A 21,211-nucleotide genomic window follows, 5' to 3' on the forward strand; every position below is an offset into this window, starting at 1 on the left:
ACAGTGTTGTTTATTGGACACTGTTAGATAACGGCTGGCTGTCCGGTTTTAGTATACAACATTTATATTGGTCAATATTAAAGACCTGTATTTTTATAATTTATGTAAAATAAAAACAATTTTTATATAAGGAAAGTTAAACAAAATTGGGTAGATTTATTCATCAAGCTTCGTATAGTTCAAAGTGATCGACAGTTTGATCTTTGGCAATATTTGCATCCAATTACGAAAGATTCAACAAAATTATGTAATACGGGGTTGTTTTTAAAAGATGTAAAACTACTTTGGACATATTTAATTTTGTTAAGAAAGTCTTAAGTCTCGGGCGTTTGTTGTGTTGTAAGCTATTTCAATTGATTTGATTAGTTTCTTTGGTTTAGCATTGTTATATAGATCTGGATAATTGAAGTTTTCACAAGTAATGTATATATATATAAACGATATGCGACCAGTATGCGGGTGGAGTCGCGGGTAACAGTTAGTTCAATTCAATTTCATAGAGTAGGAAACTGAAAACTTAGTATGTTTTGTCGTTGGAAACTGTAAAAAGTTCCCCAAAATATCTAGTAAAAGAAAATAAAAAAAAATTAAAAGAATATTAAAAACCGATTTCAATATTCTTGATTTACGTTTTTACTGTATACTTAGAATTTTGCTCTTTGCAGAAAACATTTGTTCTATTTTTAACAATAAGATTTTAAGAAAAGGCGGCCTTAATTTTGGACACATATATACCGAGGACATCCATTGGGTTAAATATAAAGCATAAATTAATTATCCCAATACATATTTCGAGTTAGGTAGAACACTTCGATAATTTTCAGTGTCATCGTCAAATTAATATTAATGATATCTCACTGTTGCTAGTAAATTTAATTATAACTTAATTGCTTGACGTAAAATGCAATTACTCGTACGCAAGTTAATTGAATTAATTAATATGTCGGAAATATGTGCACTGTGATCAATTGTTTATTCATTCGATCCTATGGGACATATCGTGCCCCTCACAAAGGCCTGCAAAAGCTCAGTCATTTAATTGCTATAAAAGCTTTGTTAAATATTTCGTAATGACAAAATATTCTTATGTTTTTTCGATGTTTATAAATACGTACATATGTACATTTAATCACGTCTTTATCCCTTGCGGAGTAGGTAGTGCTAACAGTCTGTATGTATGTTGATAATAATATATAAATATATTTTTCAAAATATGAATTGGATATTTATTATAAACCTGAAATTTTGAATCCCAAGTTTTCCCTGCCTTTCCCTGAATGGACTTTTACAATCTGTGTGAAGAGAAGCACAATATATATTTTTCTGTACTTACTTCCATGGTCTATGGAATATAATACTTTTAGAAATGTAATTGTTTGTGGTAGATCTATTCAGAGAGAAATAACGCACCAAATAATTTACATGTTCTGATTTAATTTAATTTTTTGTAACGATCGGGTAACGTACATTGTTGGGAAGAAGTAAGTTATACAGATTTACACTATGCTATTTAGAGACATTCAGAAATATACTCCATTTGCAACTATATTTAGGTCACTCGTTAAAAGTTAACGCGGCTATATAATTAGCTTTAACGTGGAGTGACTGAACGTTGACCTTATACCTAGAACACAGTAAAGACAGATTAAATAGATAAAAAAATGTATATGAAATTTAATTTTTTACGTTTTGTACGTGAAACAAGTTGTTTAATCATATGTCCAGTTGATAATATGACCTTTATATTTATAAAATAAACCTCCCAAAAGTAATCCTTAATATACCAAAAGAAGTTGCAAATGAAGTGTAAGCACTGTAAATAAGTGGAAAGACACTTAAAGCCTTTCAATTATTTATTTGTATTTCCAAATGTATTAGGAAATTCCCTATTCGTAACAGTTTAAATGGAATGTTTTCAATATTTACATTTAAAAATTTACGATCATTTTAAAAACTCTATGGTATAGACGTCTCTATTTAAAATATTAGCAATTTACATGGCACATTCAATATAAACAGTACTTCGATAGATACATTATTTTTAACAGTAAGTGTTCGAAGTAGTGATATTATAATATAATGCATTCAATATTCCCTAATATAAGTATATACATCATTTAATAACTAGTTATTATCACGTTACACAATGCTGTAATATAAAAAAAGTATTAAAATAAAATACATATTACTGTTTTGATGATAACTGCAAAAAAGAACAGTCAATTTAAAAGTTAACTATTTGGAAACAATTATTTCAATCTAAAAATATGTATTTCGGGCGCCGTCGCTCATAGGCATTAAATATTTATTAGCATGTTCCATGATTTTTTGTTCGTGAATAAAAACATCTTTCAAGTTCAATAATACAAAAATTATATTTGAAAAGGTTAATCAAAGTCGTCTTTTAAATCTCAAATGTTGGTTGAAGAAAGCTATGTAGTTTCTATTATTAAATGATCTTGAATTAGTTACTGTTACTGTGACAATCATAACCTGGCCCGCATTAATACTGGCCACTACTATTTTATCGAAAAGTTAAACAAAGGCCTGAGTCAAATCACAAATTAAGTCAAACAAACAATTTAAGCCTTTTTTAGGAGTTTCTATTAGAATTAAATTATCATTAGGCAATTGATGAAGATTACAGTTATCGCGGCCACTGCAGCCGGGCCCGCGTTGGTACTGGCCACTACAATTTTGCCGTCATTGGCGTACCATTTGTTAGCGCGGTCTGGGACGCGATTGCTTTTGATATTTTCGTTGTCCTCTTCGTCGTAAGTTTCGGTGCCGTAGTCTTCTTCGGTGGGGACTTCTGCGTATTGGTACACGTGTCTGTCGTTGCCAGGTATTTCTGTTGAAAAATAATCTTACTTCATTTTTTGGGCATTGATATACCTAATTCATATCATACCTCGAGTTAAACAATTAAAAAGTCAAAGTGATTTTGATAAGGATAGTTAAATAAAAGTAGAAATAAACCTACCTAAAGATATAGCAGCAAATTAAAAATTTAACAATGAAAATAATTGAATTAAAGACTATATTTGTTTCTTTTATAACTATGTACTTACTATTTTCTTGTTACTGTGTAAATTTCTTTGCAATAAAGATATTACAAACAAACAAACAAACGCTCCACTTAACTCTACCAGCAAGAGATTGGTCTTTCAAATAATGAGAAGTCTGTAAAACCCTAAAGAAAAACAAAAGACATTTACTTTGTAGCAAAAAATGTAATATGAAATTAATGTGCTTCCAAAAATATACGACATACTGAATGGAAATAGTCGTTATAATTTTGTTTGGAAAGCAAAAATTACTAAAATGAATATTACCTGATGGCTACTTATTTCAACTGTGATTTTTTTATATAAATCTTACCGTATAATCTAATTTTGCTTTCGACATCTCCGAGCGAATTTTTGGCGACGCAAATGTAGCTCCCTAAATCTTCCCTACGAATGTTCTTGATAGTCATCGTCATCTCAGCTTCGAAGACCGATTTCTGCCTGACCGTCATCTCATGATGCTCAGATGGTATTATCAGCTCACCTGCAAAACAATTTATTACTTAAAACACTTGCTTTCAAATTCAATATTAGAATTTCATCTTTCCGTGGCGAAGTTTTATGAAAAATGTAAAAACTTTGTGCAGACACCTAGAGTTTTATGGCTGCCTTATAATTTGTTTCGCTTTTATCGGAGATGCTTCAACTTAATCAAAAGCTAGTAATGTTCTTATTAAAAGTTTTGCTGGAACTCACCGGGGTCTTTCACCCAGTAGTTGATGGATTTTGGAGAAGATTCGACGTAGCATTCGAGAGTGACGTCAGTTCCTAATGGAGCTCCCACCAGCTGGTTTGGTACTTGAATGACGGGGTGAACTGTAAATATAATAGTTTATTACTGTTTTTATAAAACCTACGTTACGGAAAACAAAAAACGAAGTCCGATTATGGGAATGATATTTCAATTCATATCCTTAGACTTTGATATCTTAATTTGTTTTAAGCGATAACTTTGATGAAGTACTGTTAGTACTTCATCAAAATCTTAGAAATTACGACATAATGAAATGAAGAATTAAAAAATATTTCATAATATTTCTTGTTAGCATGTCAGATGAAAAGACTGGAATGTAACTTCTTCTGGATAGAAAATGTTTTTCCAAGGTTATTTACATGGATTTTTTAAAGAACACTATGATTCGAAATGAGAGATAGATTATGCGATACGGGGTATGGAAGCGTTTTACATTCCAATATGTGGGCGCTGTATTATTATTGCTGTATTTGCTGATTGCTACGAGATAACATCAATACTCATACGGACTTATCGATACAGGTAATCTGAAAACGATTTTACAGTTTAAAAAAATGTGCAGTAAATATTTTTAGACTACAGGTTTTGTACAAAAAAGAGCATCAACCAGAATGACGGAGTTGTGGTCTATGTCAAATCAAATATTCCAGTCACCGATGTTGAACCATACGTAAAGGAAGGGAGCTGTCTATTATTGAAAATTTCGCAGGATTTCTCATTAATATGTTCCTACAGATCACCCTCATTTAAAAACCCTACCAACTACATTAACTCTCTAGACCAAATTCTGAAAGGTATCAAAACAAAAAATGTAATTTTAACAGGTGACATTAATATTAACATTCTCCCAGGCATCGATAAAACCCACACTATTAATTACCTAAACATGATAGCAAGCCACGGTCTTCTGCAAGGTGTTGATAAACCGACAAGACGGAGCAGATGTATCGACCATATGATGATAAAATCCCCGTATAAAGCTCAATCATTTATCTTTGATGAATTCACCGATCATAGACCGGTTCTCCTAATTCTAAACAAAGCTCTGATCAATAAACATGTAACACATGCTGCTAAAACCACACTTGACTACGAAAATGTAAGCAAAGTTCTTAAAGAACAAGACTGGTCTAACTTATATAATTGCGCATGCACCAACTCAGCTGCTAATGAATTAATAACTACCCTGCAGAAGATTATTACGTCGAACACTACAGTTTCGAAATTGTCCAATAAAGTAAAACCATTAAAACCATGGATTACTATAGGGTTGGTTAAGTGTATGCGGAAAAGAGATAAATTGTACAAACAAAGCAAAAGACAGCCAGAAAATGAACAACTCAAACTTGAACATGCTAACTACAAAAATAACTGCAACAAAATTGTTAAAAATGCTAAAAAATTTATTATCAAAAACTACTTTCCCAACACAAAGGCAATACAAAACAGACATGGAAGGTTATCAAAGAAATATGTAACTTGTCAAAATCCAAAACCACTAGTGAAGAGCTACTTTCAACAAAACCTAATCCAGTGGACGCACTGACAGTGGTCAATTCCTACTTCACGTCTATAGGGGAAAATTTAGCAGATAAGACTCTTGCAAAACTTGCCACCACACACGATATCTTAGCGCGGAAGGTGAACACACATAACACAACCGCGAGTTCTATGGCAATGTTGCCAATGGACCCGCTAGAAATAAAAGAAACTATTCTATCACTCAGAACTGATTCCGCACCGGGTAGAGACAAGATCTCAGTACTATTCCTCAAGAGGTTTTGGCACCTGTTGCTAGACCCAATTACTTTTGTGTTCAATCTCAGTCTGTCAAGTGGTATCTTTCCCAAACAGTTTAAAACGGCGGTAGTATGTCCAATCTACAAAAATGGAGATAAGGACCAACCTACTAATTACAGGCCAATATCACTCTTGTCAACACTGTCTAAGCTTCTTGAGAAAATAGTAAACAGAAGATTGGTCAACTATATGGAGGGGTCAGGTTTGATTGCTTCCAACCAATTTGGGTTCAGGAGGAATAAATCCACAGAAGATGCCATGCTGAGGTTGACAACATTAGTGAGCTCCTATTTGGACAAAGGCGAGCGTTGTGTGGGTGTGTTCTTGGACATGCAAAAAGCTTTTGACACGGTTTCTATCCCAATATTGTTAAGATGTCTGGAAAAAATGGGTGTCAGAGGATTAGTACTTTCCTGGTTCAAGGATTACCTCACGGAAAGACGGCAGCATGTTAAAGTTAAAAACTACGAGAGTCGTGAAGCTAAGTGTTCGTTCGGAGTTCCACAGGGCAGTGCGCTCGGTCCCTCGCTCTTTCTAGTTTATATTAATGACCTTTGTAGTCTTAAAATCTCAGGAGCCGAGCTACTGATGTTTGCCGACGACACTGCGGTAATTTTTCACGACAAGACGTGGGATGGAGTTAAGGCATTAGCGGAAGACGGCCTTGCCAAAATAACTACGTGGTTGGAGGATCGTCTCCTGACACTTAACACCACTAAATCCAATTACGTCTGTTTTTCTAAGACGGCAATCACAAGTGCTCAGCCGAACTTTAATATCACACTGCACGGATTTCCATGTAACCGTACAATTTCTTACAATGCAAGGACAACCTGTAACTGCACTCATCTTGCAAGGGTAACCTCAATAAAATACTTAGGAGTAACAGTTGACCAACACCTAAGCTGGAAACAGCACATATCTACTCTCTCTGGCAGAGTTAGAAAGCTTATATATATTTTTAAACAATTAAGACTAGCTGCGGATACAAAACTCCTTATCAGTACATACAAAGCTCTTTGCCAATGCATTATTACATATTGCATCACCTCCTGGGGTGGTGCAACCAATACCCACGCTTTGATAGTCGAACGGGCCCAACGAGCAATCTTGAAGGTTATCCTCGGTGTCTCGTTCCGCTATCCGACTACAAAGGTGTACGAAGAGGCAAATGTGTTATCGGTACGCAAATTGTTTATATATGCTACGTTAACTAGGTTCCACAGACAGACTATCCCTACGCCACCACCCAGAGCGTCAAGACGTATACAGCGTTGTCCTGTTCCCCAAATAAAAACAGTATTTGCTAGGAGATTCTTCAACTATCTTGGTCCAAAACTCTATAACAAACTACTGTTGATAGACCGAAACATTAAAAACAGCAGTAACCGTTCCTTTGGAAAGTTTATTCTAGCTTGGCTCAGCAACATGACCTACAGTGAGACTGAAAATCTATTCTATGTCATTACATAAAAACTGGTTATTGCGAACACATCGTTATTTGAACGAAACATAATTATTTAGTATTGACACCATTATGCAAGGTGATTATTTGAGATAGATTTTTATAATGCATGAATTTAATAAATTGGTTTTATATTATATGATGAGATTCATTCACTTGATTATGTACACGAATTCAATTCAAAAATACCATCTACTAATATTTACATATTTCAAGAATTTTACTAACTACAAACTACATATTACATACTTGATTACCATACTTAATTGGTTAAAATTGTGAGTTTGCTATAAGTACTTAATTATACTATCTTTGTTGCTAGAAATTGTTAACTTAAGTTAAATTTCTTTTCCACTGTTAATTTGCTATACTTGATTATCATTATTGTTAGAAATTGTTAATTCAATTAAGATTTCTTTTCCACTTAATCAAAGTTAAGTAGAAATAATATTCTAGAAAATAATTTATCTATAATGAAATAAACAATATCCTATAATGTCTACTGAAGAGCCTGTCACCCACAACACAGGGAAACCTATCGTGGGTGCCAGCGCACAATATTGTATAACATTTATTTGCAAATAAAGATATTTTCATTTTTCATTTTCATTTTCATTTTCATTTAAAGAGAATGTAAAGTACTGAACTTAGAAACACCTTTTTTGCTAAATAAGATTTTAAAATATGGGTTAGCTACATTCATATGCTTTTGAAAGTAATTGTTAAAGCATAAACAGATATGTGTTACAAATCTTAAAGCAGATCCATACTTCCATACTAGTATAATAAAGAGTTAAGAATTGCATTTTTGTTTGTAACGAATAAACTCAAAGGTAGTAGATTTTTAGACTTTGACCAATTTTGGTACAGAGATAGAAAAAATGTTTAGGGTTAAACTGCGCGCGGAAAGCTAAAAGTAAATAAAGAATTAAAAACAATATAGAAGAAGGAAATATATAAAATCTGAATATATTTTATCAACTTTTTCATTCGCCTTTATTTAATATATACATACAAACATTTAATCACGTCTTTATCCCTCACGGGGAAGATAGAGCCAATTATCTCTAAAATACTAACCGTCACCAACAAAGGTGATAAGATTGTTACATTAACCTAAAATATAGCTTTTTAGGAATGTAAAAATATCACTTACAATGTACACTAATGTGTATCCGCTTGCTGACCGTGGGCGGCACGCCGTTGCTGGCGATACACAAGTACGTGCCCATTTCAGAACGCGATATCTTCGACAACTTCAACACTTCACCTTGGTACGTTAGCACTGTGAACACATTAGCCTATTTTCAGTTACAACGTAAATAATCGACTTATAAGCTGACGTCTTGATAAGCCTCATAGTAACAATGATAAATTGCTCGATCGGACCAAAATTATAATGTTTCGTGGTCGCGCATCGTTTGTTAACGGTAAATTCTTTTGACACATTAATGAGTTTTACGGATTCTTTCAATGAACCATTAAAACGGGATCGCATAATAAGACCTAGGAGTCTATTCAACGCGGAACTGTACTAATTACGACAAACTTTAAACAATACTGGACGTGGAACTCATCCCGAGAATGGCCGCTCGGTTCATTGTGGCGCCACAAATGCGGTCACACCGACATTCGTAATATACATATTCGGAAAAACAATGGCGTCCTTGCGCTATTCAAATAAACTAAGACAAATGAAATATTTTTCCAACAGTTCGGAGCTGAGTGAAATTTTGGACTCATTATGCGGTATTATTTGGTGTTTCAATGTTTACTTAGAAGTCTCAGCACCAAGTGGTGCTCTTGAAAATTATAGAAACTTATTATTTACATATAGGGCTGCTCTCTATTAATACTTATACCTTTACAGACTAGAGAATACACCTTTTTTATATGAATAATCAATGTATAACTCAAAAAGCTTGATGACAATAATTCTTGGCTTTATCAAATACTTAAAAATGAATATGATCTTCCACGAGCCATCACAACAAAGTAACAGAAGCCTTCAATCATAGCTTGGCGTGCTACACTGTTGATTTTATCGGTACCATTTGCCTGTTCGGCGGGGTCGTTCCTTACACCGGTAATTTGAGAAATACTATTAATTTACTGACTCAAGCTCAAATGATCAAAAAGAACCTTTTTACTCTTTGAAATAAGGATGTAAACAATTAGCTGATAAACAAAACATTTTCTAGATCTCTTCGAAGACTCAAGTCAAGAGTAGTCTAAGATGACAAGCTTGCATAAGGGAAGGGATGAATGTGGATTAGTGAAAGCGAAAGGAGTAGCCTATCCATTCGGGAAAGAGGTGTTATTTTGTGATTTATGTATATATTTTTTTGTTAACGAGAAGCACACTCTTATTGTCACATCTTTATTCCTTACGAGGTGGAGCCAATAGCCACAAGACTCAAACGCTACCTAGCGTTAGTGTTTTGTACCTGTAGGCAACCAAAGCTTTAAGTCTAGGCTGTCTTTTGAGATTAGTCATTACCATTAGTTTTACTAAGTGTACCTTTGCTTTTCGCGCCAGTGTTGTCCCTGACCACTATATCCTGTCCATCCTCCCGTTTCCACATCACGCGAGGAGGAGGAACGCCTCTCGCTCGACAGGACACTCTGGCAGTGCCTCCTTCGGGAACCATCGTGTCTCCCGAAGTTTCTTCGGGAATAAAATCTGGAGGGATCACCACGTCTAGGTATCCCATCTGATAGAAATAAATAATTTTAATTACCTAGTTATAATACAGTATCATTTTGCGATCAATATATTATATAATACAAGAGAAATAAAGAGATAAGAGAAAAAGTTAAAAGTTTCTTAGTACCGGACCTAGATATGCTACGAACTTCTACGAACCCCTACGGCGTAGCAATGTGCTACGACTTTCTTGCGTAAAAAAAATCAGTTGTGTAGTAGTGGTAAGACAGTGAGAAATCCAGATTCATGAAGTAGTTTTTATTTTATCTATCACAAATTGCACAAATATACAAATGGAAGACCTGGCAAACAAAAAAAAATTGTTAGCTAAGGCTAAATTTTTGTTTTCCTTTCAATTATTTATAAGATCTAATGAATAAAATATTAAGTATTCCAAAATTAAATCGAATACGACACTGCGCTCAAGTTCTATCGATTATAGTGGATTTTAGTGATGGCGGTCACGTGCACCGCCGGCAAATTCCCTTTATTCACATCGGCTCCTTTGAGGGCGCAACGAGTCGGCGAATCGTTTCAAACTGTCAGCTGTAGTTTAGCAAAAGATCCGAAATGTTTTCTTTAGGTTCAAATAATATATAGATAATTTTGAAGAAGTAAGTGAAGTGGGTAACCCGTAAAAGGTAAAGTTGATATGTAGTACTTAAATATAGTCTCAATAAGTTAAGAAATAAAGTAGTACATCGACCTGCTCAACTTAATACGTCTATATACATAAAATCACGTCTTTATACCTTACGGGGTAGATAGTGCCGATAGTATTGATAAGACTGTAAGGCAATGTTCACCTGTATGGTTTAATGATGATAGTAAAATTCAGAAGTGAAATTAGCAAATGCTTGTTTTTCTGGCAGAGAAGGGGAAGATTTAAATAAGTGATTTCACGTCATCATGCATAAAAAGAACTGCGAATGTTAATTGGCTCAAGTTGTAACAGTTGAAAGAATATGCATAATATAATGTGGGCCGAGGAACTGGTAATTTTCAGCTCATAATTAAGGGAGAACATTATAAATTGTGTTTCTTAAACAATGTAGCTGAGAATTCAACAAAGACTTAAGACAGTGTTATTGGTAAAAACAAAAGTGTTTTTAAATAGATCTCTGATTATTTCCCAATCGCTATTTCCGCAAATTTGGTGAAGTTGTTGAAAACTGTAATCAGACTAATTGAGGTCTTTTCAATTCCTGAATCGGAACCGGGGTATCGAATAAAAAGCAAAAGAAACTCTAACATTCGGAAAGCGTAACTCAATAAAGGCTTGCAGCTCTATTTAGCATTTTGGACAGTTCTCTCTGTTTGCTAGACTGATTTTGATAATTTTAAATAAAAATTGCTTTTAAGATCGTTTGGGAATGGTGTCAGGCAAAAGGTTGATTATTACTTTGTGCATGAAGGAGCTTTTTTTTTGTTCAGTTTTAAGTTTTCACTGATACTGACAAATAGAAATACTTAACTTATAAAGGTGAAAATGTCTTTGTTTAGCTGCTTTTAAATCACTGGACCGATCTCCATAAAATTTTAACATTCATGTAGTAAATGATTGCTAGTCGAAAAGAAAAATAAATAGAAAATGTAGAGTTAGTTGAATGGTATAGGCATAGGCAGAACTTGTATAAATATAACAATTAGTCATTACTCGTAGTACGAAATAAAATAAAAGCTTTACGGTGATTGAGGAAAATGCTAAGAAAAAGTTCCTGCCTACTCTTCTGAGAAAGGGGTATGCGTGTTCAATAGGATCATATATACATATGTATATGTAAAGTATATAATATGAAGATCAACCAATCAGTGTGGTCATGTGAAAATAGATATGAACTGTCCTTACCACAAGTATTTAATAAGAAGCGAAATTAGCTCAAATCATTTTGAAGTTCAGACCATGCATTAACCCTTCTTAGTTACAAGTAATATTATACGCGAACTATGTTCTTATTCTATTGTTAACATTTCAGCCATTGTGAAGGTCAGTTACGCCTTTAAGTTGTTCGATGTATAGCGATAGACTGATTAATGTACTAACAAAGTGGATATTGATTTCATCTCTTGTTTCAAATATGATTAATATATTTTGTACATAGTTTTAAAGTTATTAGAGAATTGGTGTTCAAGGGGAAAAGGTATTCCACTTGAAAAGTATTATTTTCTGAGTGTCTACTATTACTTTGATTGCAGACCGACGCTCATACGGCAAGGGAAGAAACCTGCACATCAGGCAACTGGTTTGGTTCCTCAGTGAATTTGTGGAAGCTAGATCAAATCTTGAAAATTTTCTCCTCATTCCTAATGACCTACAGTCCAGGGTGTGCCTTTTAATTATGATCTTGGATTGGGTAAGTCAGATTTTTACACGAAGTTACTCCCGCTAACCTTCTCAACCTTTGCAGGGGAATCTAAGCTATATTGGATAACAGATGAATGTGATTATTCCCTTAGTCGCCCTTTATGACGTCCATGGAAAAGAGCGCTTCTATTCTAAAGCGCCAGGAACCACACGGTACAATATTACAGTGATTTTGTTTAAATAATGTTACTGACCTGGCTTTTCATGGGGTCCGTGTTGATTTGACACATGTATTGCCCCCGGTCTTCTTCTTGCACGTTCTTGATGTGGAGGTACCAGGTGGAGTGGTCGCTGTGGGACACCGTAACGCGGTGGTTGTGAGTGATCACATGTTCGTGGATAGCCTGGATTGCCTTCGTGTCCGCCTTCACCCAGCCCACCTAGAAATATAAGTCATGTCTGTCATCTGGGATTCTACTGTTTCTTGAAGCTCCTATCCAATCGGAGGTTGAACGAAATCACGGCGATTTTAACTTTTGATGCTCGAACAGTGAGGTACTACGCCCGACCCAGTCTCGCAGGTTTCTTAGCCATTCATGACGAATTTATCCCATGATTTTTTTCTTAAGATTCCATCTGATATGATTACGTAAAGAAATACCTGACGGATCTGCTTAAATATACTATTTCACTTCTCATGTCTCTGAATCTTAGGGTAATACTAGCTGAATCATGCGCTGGCCGTTCTTGCTCTCGCCTCTGATTTCTCTTTTATTTATAGTAATCATGACTCCCTACAAAATGCCCCATTCTATGTACTTTGAAGCAAGTGAGAATGAATGTTTTGAAATTAAGCGAATTAATTAATTTCGCCGAGCTGTTTCTTGTTAAAAAAGTAATTAAGGATGATGATGACAGATAAAAATGTATGTTGTAACAGTTTATATTTTTATGGTTTCCCTTCAAAGAATAATTTACCCGGTAGTTGCCAAGATTGACGACGATGCATTCGAATGTGGCGTCTCGTCCAAGCGGCACTGTCAGGTTTGTTATGGGCTCTCCAAATTCTGGGACTTCTACGCCTCCTGTGAACAAGGGGGAAAAATATTATTTGCAATTTTATTTTATTCATTTATTCAAATATATAATTATAAAATCTTAACTACAGCATGACAAAAGTCTAATAATTAGTTTTGAATGTACATTCAGAATCTAGATATTTTTCGGTGTTGAAACATGATTCCTATTTTTTAGTTTGACTGCCTATAGAGAATGTATATAGTTCAATAAAATATAAAACAAATATTTCATCAGAATTGAAAACAGATTATATTTTTTTTTTAATAAATTGCAGCGGTTTGATTAGTTAAACAAAGAGTCATATTTGTAAACAGAAAATGTAAAAATACTGATTTTTTCGAATTTTAATTTTGGTACAGGCAGTAGAAATTTTTTACATAATAATATAAGAAACCGATATCAAAGTATAAATTCACTTGTCTAGATTTCATGATAGAAAATTAAAAACTTTCACAGGTTTCTGATTGAACGTTCGAGGCCTTTGAAGACAAATTCTAAGTTGCCAACTTAGAAAAAGTTTGAGTGGTAACTGAAATCTTTCCGAGTTTTGAGATAAAATATACCTTTTTGTATTTATCTATGAAAATGAATGATATATGCCGTTCTTTACTTTACTAATAATACGTACGTAATTTATAATTTCCGAAAAAAATAAAAAAGGAAAGTTTAAAAATGAAAAATATATATAAAAATTGAAAAAAAATATATATAAATTTATATGAGACAAATTATTAGATATGGGATTGAGTTAGCCTCGAAGTAAGTTTTAAAAGATACAAAATTATATAGATAAACATACAACCCGGGACCTACTTGGGTCATAGTCAAGCGCACTACCGCTATGCTAATAATTTTATTATATTATTATTTTTTGTGTTTGTTTTAGTTCAAAAAATCTTATACGGTTTCAAAGTACATTTGTTACGTTGAAATAAAGGCTGGTGCTTAAAAGATATATTTTCTGGAAAGTTCCGTGTTCTAAGAGAATTCCCGTCCAATCATGTGCGAATAACACCTCGTTAAGTTTATCCGAGCTGCAATACCTACGTGTTATGTGATACTGTACTGTTATAATGTGGTTATGTTATTATAACGTTGGGTTATTTATTATTAATCAAAAAAGAAGTTGGTTTATTCCAAATTGTTTTATTACGAGCACCTAATTGATGTCCAAACTACTTATTTCACTGAAAACAACAAACAAAGTTAGCTAATTCTGTCAACTTTTTTCGCACGAAATAGCCGTCGCGCATTTTCAAGCTTACAATCCTGGTACACGGAAATTCGTTTCTAGCCATTGTTTATTCAGAGACAGCTGATGAGAAACAAAGTTACCAACCACGAGTCGTACGTGGGCTTATCACAATGCAACTACGAAGTTACAGCAGATAGTGTCGACATTCGCACCTCGTTTCACAACCGAGTGTCAAGTAACCACTTTAAGTTTTGTATTCGGTGTGGCGCGAATTGTCTCAGTGATGCAAACTAAATCAGGATACATAGTTTGAGCAGCTGCCGCGGAATCGTGTGCCTGAAAAAAAATTCAGCATTCTTTTTTTATATATACTTACCTCTTGTGCTCTTCGAGAATTATTTAAAAAAATCTATATGTTGAAATCAAAAATTATATTGTTATATTTTTCATGCTTAGACAAAGCATGAGAAACAAATATAAAAAACGGGTAAACGAGTAAACCTTGTAACGTTCTTAAGTCTGCGTCTCTCTCTCTTAATAGCATATTCTAGATTGTGTTCTCAGCTGTTGGATTTGAGCTTGAAGTCCGCTGTAGTCATTGTTTGACCTCTAGACACTTGTGCTTTTGTTTCTAAGCTGGCTCCTATTAAACAAGACAAAACGAATTTCTACTCCAGCAGAATCAAAATTTAAAATATGAATAGCTAATTAATAAAAGCATGTATAAGCTTCAGTTTTCTTATTATGTAAGTCTTAAAACTTTTTACTGATACAGAAAATTTGACTGAACTGGTTTATCTTTATTGTAACCAGCAAGTATCAATACTACAATAGTACTTAGATATCATCGACTCTCACCTCGTTTCGACTTCTACCAAGTGTCAAGTAACCACTTCAAGTTCTGTATTCGCTTCAACTTAAGTCGAAGTGACACGAATAACTTCGGCGATGGTAACTAGACCGCGCAACTATTATCGTGTATAAACTTACTCAATTATTCAAGGGAATAGCGAGCCTGACTTTTAAGCTCATTATTGCTTATTGCTTAAGGTAAAGTGTTTTTATTGAACTAATTTTGTTACAACACTAGTAATAAAAACGAAAAAATAAAAGTTCCATAGCTCTAGCTGCCAGGGACGAAGGATAAGCTAGAAAATTTTCACACATTCATCCAGGTTTACTAGGCAAATAGACAATGGGAACGTTGAAAGGGGAAGGCCACGACGAACGTACCTTGATCACAAATAGTAGGCTTGCTTGAAGAGAATATTTAAAACAAATTTTAAATGATCACGATAATAGAAAATTCTATTCCTCATGCTTGATGCGCAATTATGAATTAACGGATAAATTGAACAAAATAGATCAATGAAAACCAATCGCGTATTACGTGCTCTTTAAACTTGGGGCGTATTTTATCAAGTTAAGTATTACGACTCACAGGGTCAAATTAATGAACCAACTTGAGCTACACCGGACACCTAAGTATCCAAGTTTCCTACTCTGGAGCATGACCATGTATAAGTAGGAACATTGCAGTCAGAATAAGCCGCATAGCCATTGGTGCGCACGCTATGAATAGTTTTACTTGATATCTTTATAACTGCGTGCGTTGCAAGACGACAAGACGATGACACATTATTCCTACATTTCAAGTATATTAGGCCATTTCTATTAATTATTATTATTCAACATAAATAATAAATTATTGCCAAACCAACGGTTCAAACTTACGTTTAAAATAATTACTGTAAACAAGTGCGTAAAGAGCACTGATTGTAAAGACTTGAAAAGAAAATATAAAAATACATATTCTTTCGACATTTGTTACATATTTTCCTTTCCTTTTTTTTTTTTCATAATAAAGAGCGGTCCATAGAGTTTGCAAATATCACGAAAAACATAGTTTCGGTGTCTATGTGTAGGAATAATACCTTTAGTGTCAAAGGAACTATACGCAACTACTCGTATATCACTTTTATACGACTCAAGGGAAAAGAAAAGCACTGCTTTCGCGCATTTTTAAAATGACCATTTTTTTCTTTCATTTTTACGATACTGGATAGTCAAGGAAATATCCATCAGAATTTCTGTATAAATTGTGCGGACATGCTTTATAATTCGTGGTATTGGAACTGCGGCTTATACAAAACATTTAATTTTTTATTTTAGTAGCGAAACAAATATTCAATTTTTGTGTACTTGCTAGTCAGCAATTTTTTTTTTTAATATTGGAAGCGAAAGAACAAACATCACAAATTAATAAACTGGGGTTTGTATATAATAAATGTACGATGATAAAACAACAAAATAAAGATAGTAATTATGTATTATATAACAGTATATATCTTTCTAAAATTCAAATCAAGTTGTATTTCCCCAGAGTGATTACCCCTTAAGTAGTATTTTTACGACAATAGTGCCTCCGGTAGGCACTAAAGTCTAAAGCTGCCAAAAGTCTGTAATTATGTAACCTACGACATGTATTGCAACTCCGCTTCTTTGGTTAGGACTGCTGTTGGTGATACTAAAACCTTTCCCGTCTCTGTCAGAATAGCTAGTTCCTTAGTCCTTTTCTGTTTAGTATGATATTGTATTTAGTAAAAAATGTCCAAAGGAATCAGAGACATCCACGAGCAGCCCATGTAAGCTGATGATAATGCATGAAGATTCGAATAAGTGGAGAATGCAATATGAAAATCAGTGCTTACCTTAGATAGTGGGAGAAAAGTTTTCTAGATAAAAGTAAGGACAAAATACATTTGCGACCCGTAAGACTACATTTGTCATGTCTTTTGCCCTAGAGCCCCATTTCGTTACATTATTCCGGCGCTTACGATGAAGTAAATATTTTTCTACGAATACAACCAAATGGCAATTCTATTCAATAAAAATGGCGCGGGTTATACTTCTGAATATTAGATTTATAAATAAAACATAATACTAAAAATATTTCTGTAGTATTTGTTGGTACACTCGTTTTACTTTAAAAAATATGTAGATTAAAAATTAGTTTTATATCTACACATCTGTTTTAACAATAACATTATCCGTAACTTTCGACACCCTTTGGCTACACACGGGATAACGTCATAAATTTATAACTGATGATAAATACTGCATCAAAAACAGGGACTGTACAGAAAGACAAAAAACAACTTTATTTAATCTATGTACTGGCAGTATATATGCCAAAAAGCTATTTTTATTCAGTTACTTATTTCAATTAGGTAAGACGAAATGCCAGCCATCTAAAATTAACGACAACTATGTAATGTATGCGACATAAGTGGACACTCAAATATTGCTTTAAAAGATCTTGGTCTCTTCTCCGGAGATGTGACGTCACGGAGCGGTCTGGTTGGCAGTAAAAACTGCCATTTTGCAGCGACAGCGTCCACAATATCGCCGCAGACTGCGACGCAGTAAAATGTTTACAAAATATCCTGCTTTTGTTGTGGGTGCCACTAGAAGTGTTGGATATTGCTTTTGTATTACCGTTTTAGCGTAAACTGAGTCGGCTATTTTCTTTCTACTGTTGTAATGGCTTTATTCACAGCGAGGATACAAGTGGGATATACGAACGAATATGTAAGGAATATTAAGGATCGGGTTGACGAAAATACGTATAAAGATAAAATATAGATGTTATTTGTTTATTTAACGCTTTAAAGTTCATTTCGTTTGGTATGAAAATAAAAATAGTCAATATTAATATCCATAATTAATCCATATCTACTGCTGAATGTGGTCATAGCCTTTATAAAAGTCGTGATGTCATGTATTTATATGAACATATTTAATATTATCAAGTGCTACCATTCTTTATTTTGCTTCTTTTTTATGATTTAGTCTTTGTAAAAAGTCTAATGTCGAGAAATACCCGATTGAGAATATTCAGAAAGTATTTTTTTTTAAATAAAAGGTTTGCATTTATATTCATCTTATAAATAAATAAATAAATAAATATATACGGGACAAATAACACAGATTGAGTTAGCCTCGAAGTAAGTTCGAAACTTGTGTTACGAGATACTAACTCAACGATACTATATTTTATAATAAATACTTGTATAGATAAACAGCCAAGACCCTGGGCCAACCAGAGAAAGTTCGTTTCTCATCATGCCCTGGCCGGGATTCGAACCCGGGACCTCCGGTGACACAGACAAGCGCACTACCGCTGCGCCACAGAGGCCGTCAAATCTTAATTTAGAATGCAAAAAAAAACATAATCAATTAACTAAAAACATATAAAAAAATCATTCAACTTTCGTACAATGTTTATCACACTTTTACGTCCGAATTTTCAACTTGGCAATTTCAACGGTGATACGTTCATAAATTCAATGAAATTACCCATCTTTCTGCGCTTCAAAGAGGCCATATATTTCCCGGTGGAGACAGCGCCTTGCATTGCCACCATCACCCGAATGATAAATCAGTATAGCTCGCAATATAAGGCAAAAGCTTACACTCGTGAATTTTAAATTTAAATATTTAAAACCTTTGGGAGTGAATAATAGGACTTTCGCGCGGGCATAATATAATGTTGTGACTGATTGGTGTTGCCAATAAAGTGAGACGTTTATTAATTTTTTTTTTATTTGTTTTTTGTTTTAATATCAGGTAAAACTGGCGCATCAATTAAATTTGTAACTCTGATGTTAATTGCTTTATAATAATTGTAGACATTAGTCTACAATTATTTTAAAGCTTTTCTAGGTAGGTAGTAAATTATTGATCACATAAGCTACGGTAAAAAGTGTACACGTAGCCAGACTCTCACTGATTTTCCTAAAAGTAAATTGTCAATTAGTTAGTAGATAGTCCCATGTTTCTTTCATCAATTTCAGTGGTTTAGTAATGAATGATCTTATATGATAGAGAACCATTATGGCCTTTGTTTTGATAAAACTATACGAATATACTAGAAATAAAAAAGTCGTTTAATAAGCTTTGTTATCTCATTTGAGACAAATTCTCAAATATATTATAAACAGAAACGACCGAGACTTAAGTATATAAAAACTTAATCTTAGCACCATTGAAAATAATGTTAATAATGTTTTTGACATTATTTGAAGAAAGGAGAATTGAAATCGTTGAAATATTAAAAATTGAGTTGAGGCGTCATTTACTTTTCAAGACACACGAGTTTACGTTGCATGCGGGTCGGTTTGGGATTCAGCTAACGTAGGAATGCAATCCTCCTCATATTCGGAAATGTGAACAAGATACACATAATGTATCTATAAAAACTATCATTTTTTACAATTTAGTCAAGTTTTTTTTGGAATTTTTTGTTTTGTAAAATAAGACTGTTTCAAAACCACTTAATTATATTATTTCACAATACATAATACAGAGTTAAGACCGCACAAAAGCGTTATTTAATGCTGCCACAATAGTATCACATTATACTGGTAAAATTATATATGGGATTGTGTAACAAAATCATTTTCTGTTGTTATTAACGATTGAAATTTTACGCAGATAAACTTCACATGAAAAAGTTGGGGCCACTGCTATAGAAATGTATAAATCTATTTATTGGCCTTAGTCACTTCTGCCAATCTTTTGTTTGTAGTGGCCGAAGATAGGGGCCAGATTAGATTTCCGTGACTGGGGATCATGAAGCGGGTTTCCTTGTCCTATTTATGTTTGCTTACGACTACTGAACTGATTTGAGGGCGAAAGTTCGTACGAAAAAGTTACTTTACTGGTTAGTTATTTAGAGTAAATTCACAGGATGATGAGGTCGTGTTGTATGTTGTATGTAATGTTATTGTCTGAAAATACACATAAAGATACATAGGTCACGTCTTTATACCTTACGGGAGCGACGGAGCTAGAATTGTCTAAAAGAGTCGAAGTCCATGTAACTAAAAAAATTAATAGTATACGAAGTGTTGGTTGCGTGCCGTTAGGCGAACCCTTAACTTTAAGCGACCGTTAATGAAAGCAGGTAAAAATGGCTTGAAAACTAACTTTAGTCCGTAGAGCTTTAGCTTCGTTTAGCCGTGATACACATATATTGATAATTGTTTTGATATTGCCTTTAATGTGTGGATGTCTGAGATATGAGAACTATGAGATTCAATGTAAAGAAAGGTTAGTTCGAAATAATGTCATAACAGACCGCTGCTCGCTTGTAATAAGCAACATAATACATTTTAGCCTATTTTGAAATACTGCAAAGAAAACGATATGAAGGAAGTCGGGACACATTTACACCTGGAGTAATTTTCCGGTCCGCAGGTATGCAGCGTACCTATAGATTATACCCTAAGGGGAATTCTGTACGGGCACGTTTTTTTGTTGTTTATTATAAAATATTTTAGAGTATGGCCAGTTTTGATTTGAAAGACAATATAAAATAATAAGATCTTTTAATTTTCATACTCATTTAGACATATGTATATGACATTAGATCATAATTACATTTCCAGTTGCCTGAAGGTGCGGCTTTCCTCATGTTATTTTTCCTCATAACATCGGTTGGTACTCAAACTAATGTACATAACTCAGAATAGTATATGACAAAAGTAGGATTTGAACTTGTGCCTCCACACATTTATTTAAACATTTTATCCGGGATACCTTAACGGTTCGACTACCGACCGTAAATTCAATTTATTTGGTACTGTTTTACAGTTTAAAACATCAGTATTTTTAACTTAAGTATTTGAACGATCAGTGCAAATACCAGTTAAATGGACACAACAGAATAGATTATAAACAATGATTTGCTTGCTCAATTTAAATGGAAACCAAGCAACCGATCATTTGTCACCAACGGTCCGGTCCGGCGGCTCCAAGCCGGTTCCGGCTGCA

The 21,211-nt window shown here is 33.9% G+C and overlaps 1 protein-coding gene across 1 annotated transcript in view; it reads right to left on the reverse strand.

Annotated features, from left to right (window-relative positions):
- Positions 1 to 1,436: 1,436 nt before the first annotated feature.
- The window catches only part of LOC106135414 (lachesin), a 71,612-nt gene continuing 51,837 nt past the window's right edge, over positions 1,437 to 21,211 (reverse strand). Inside the window, exons 3-9 of the mRNA XM_013335704.2 lie at positions 13,078 to 13,184; positions 12,354 to 12,539; positions 9,609 to 9,801; positions 8,244 to 8,372; positions 3,765 to 3,884; positions 3,382 to 3,552; positions 1,437 to 2,851 (exon numbers count right to left, since the gene is read on the reverse strand). Coding sequence (XP_013191158.1) covers positions 2,613 to 2,851; positions 3,382 to 3,552; positions 3,765 to 3,884; positions 8,244 to 8,372; positions 9,609 to 9,801; positions 12,354 to 12,539; positions 13,078 to 13,184 — 1,145 coding nt within the window. The 3' untranslated portion in view covers positions 1,437 to 2,612. The remainder of the gene's footprint in view (positions 2,852 to 3,381; positions 3,553 to 3,764; positions 3,885 to 8,243; positions 8,373 to 9,608; positions 9,802 to 12,353; positions 12,540 to 13,077; positions 13,185 to 21,211) is intronic.

Source organism: Amyelois transitella, chromosome 3 (assembly GCF_032362555.1).
Source record: "Amyelois transitella isolate CPQ chromosome 3, ilAmyTran1.1, whole genome shotgun sequence".
In the NCBI taxonomy this organism is placed as follows: domain Eukaryota; kingdom Metazoa; phylum Arthropoda; class Insecta; order Lepidoptera; family Pyralidae; genus Amyelois; species Amyelois transitella.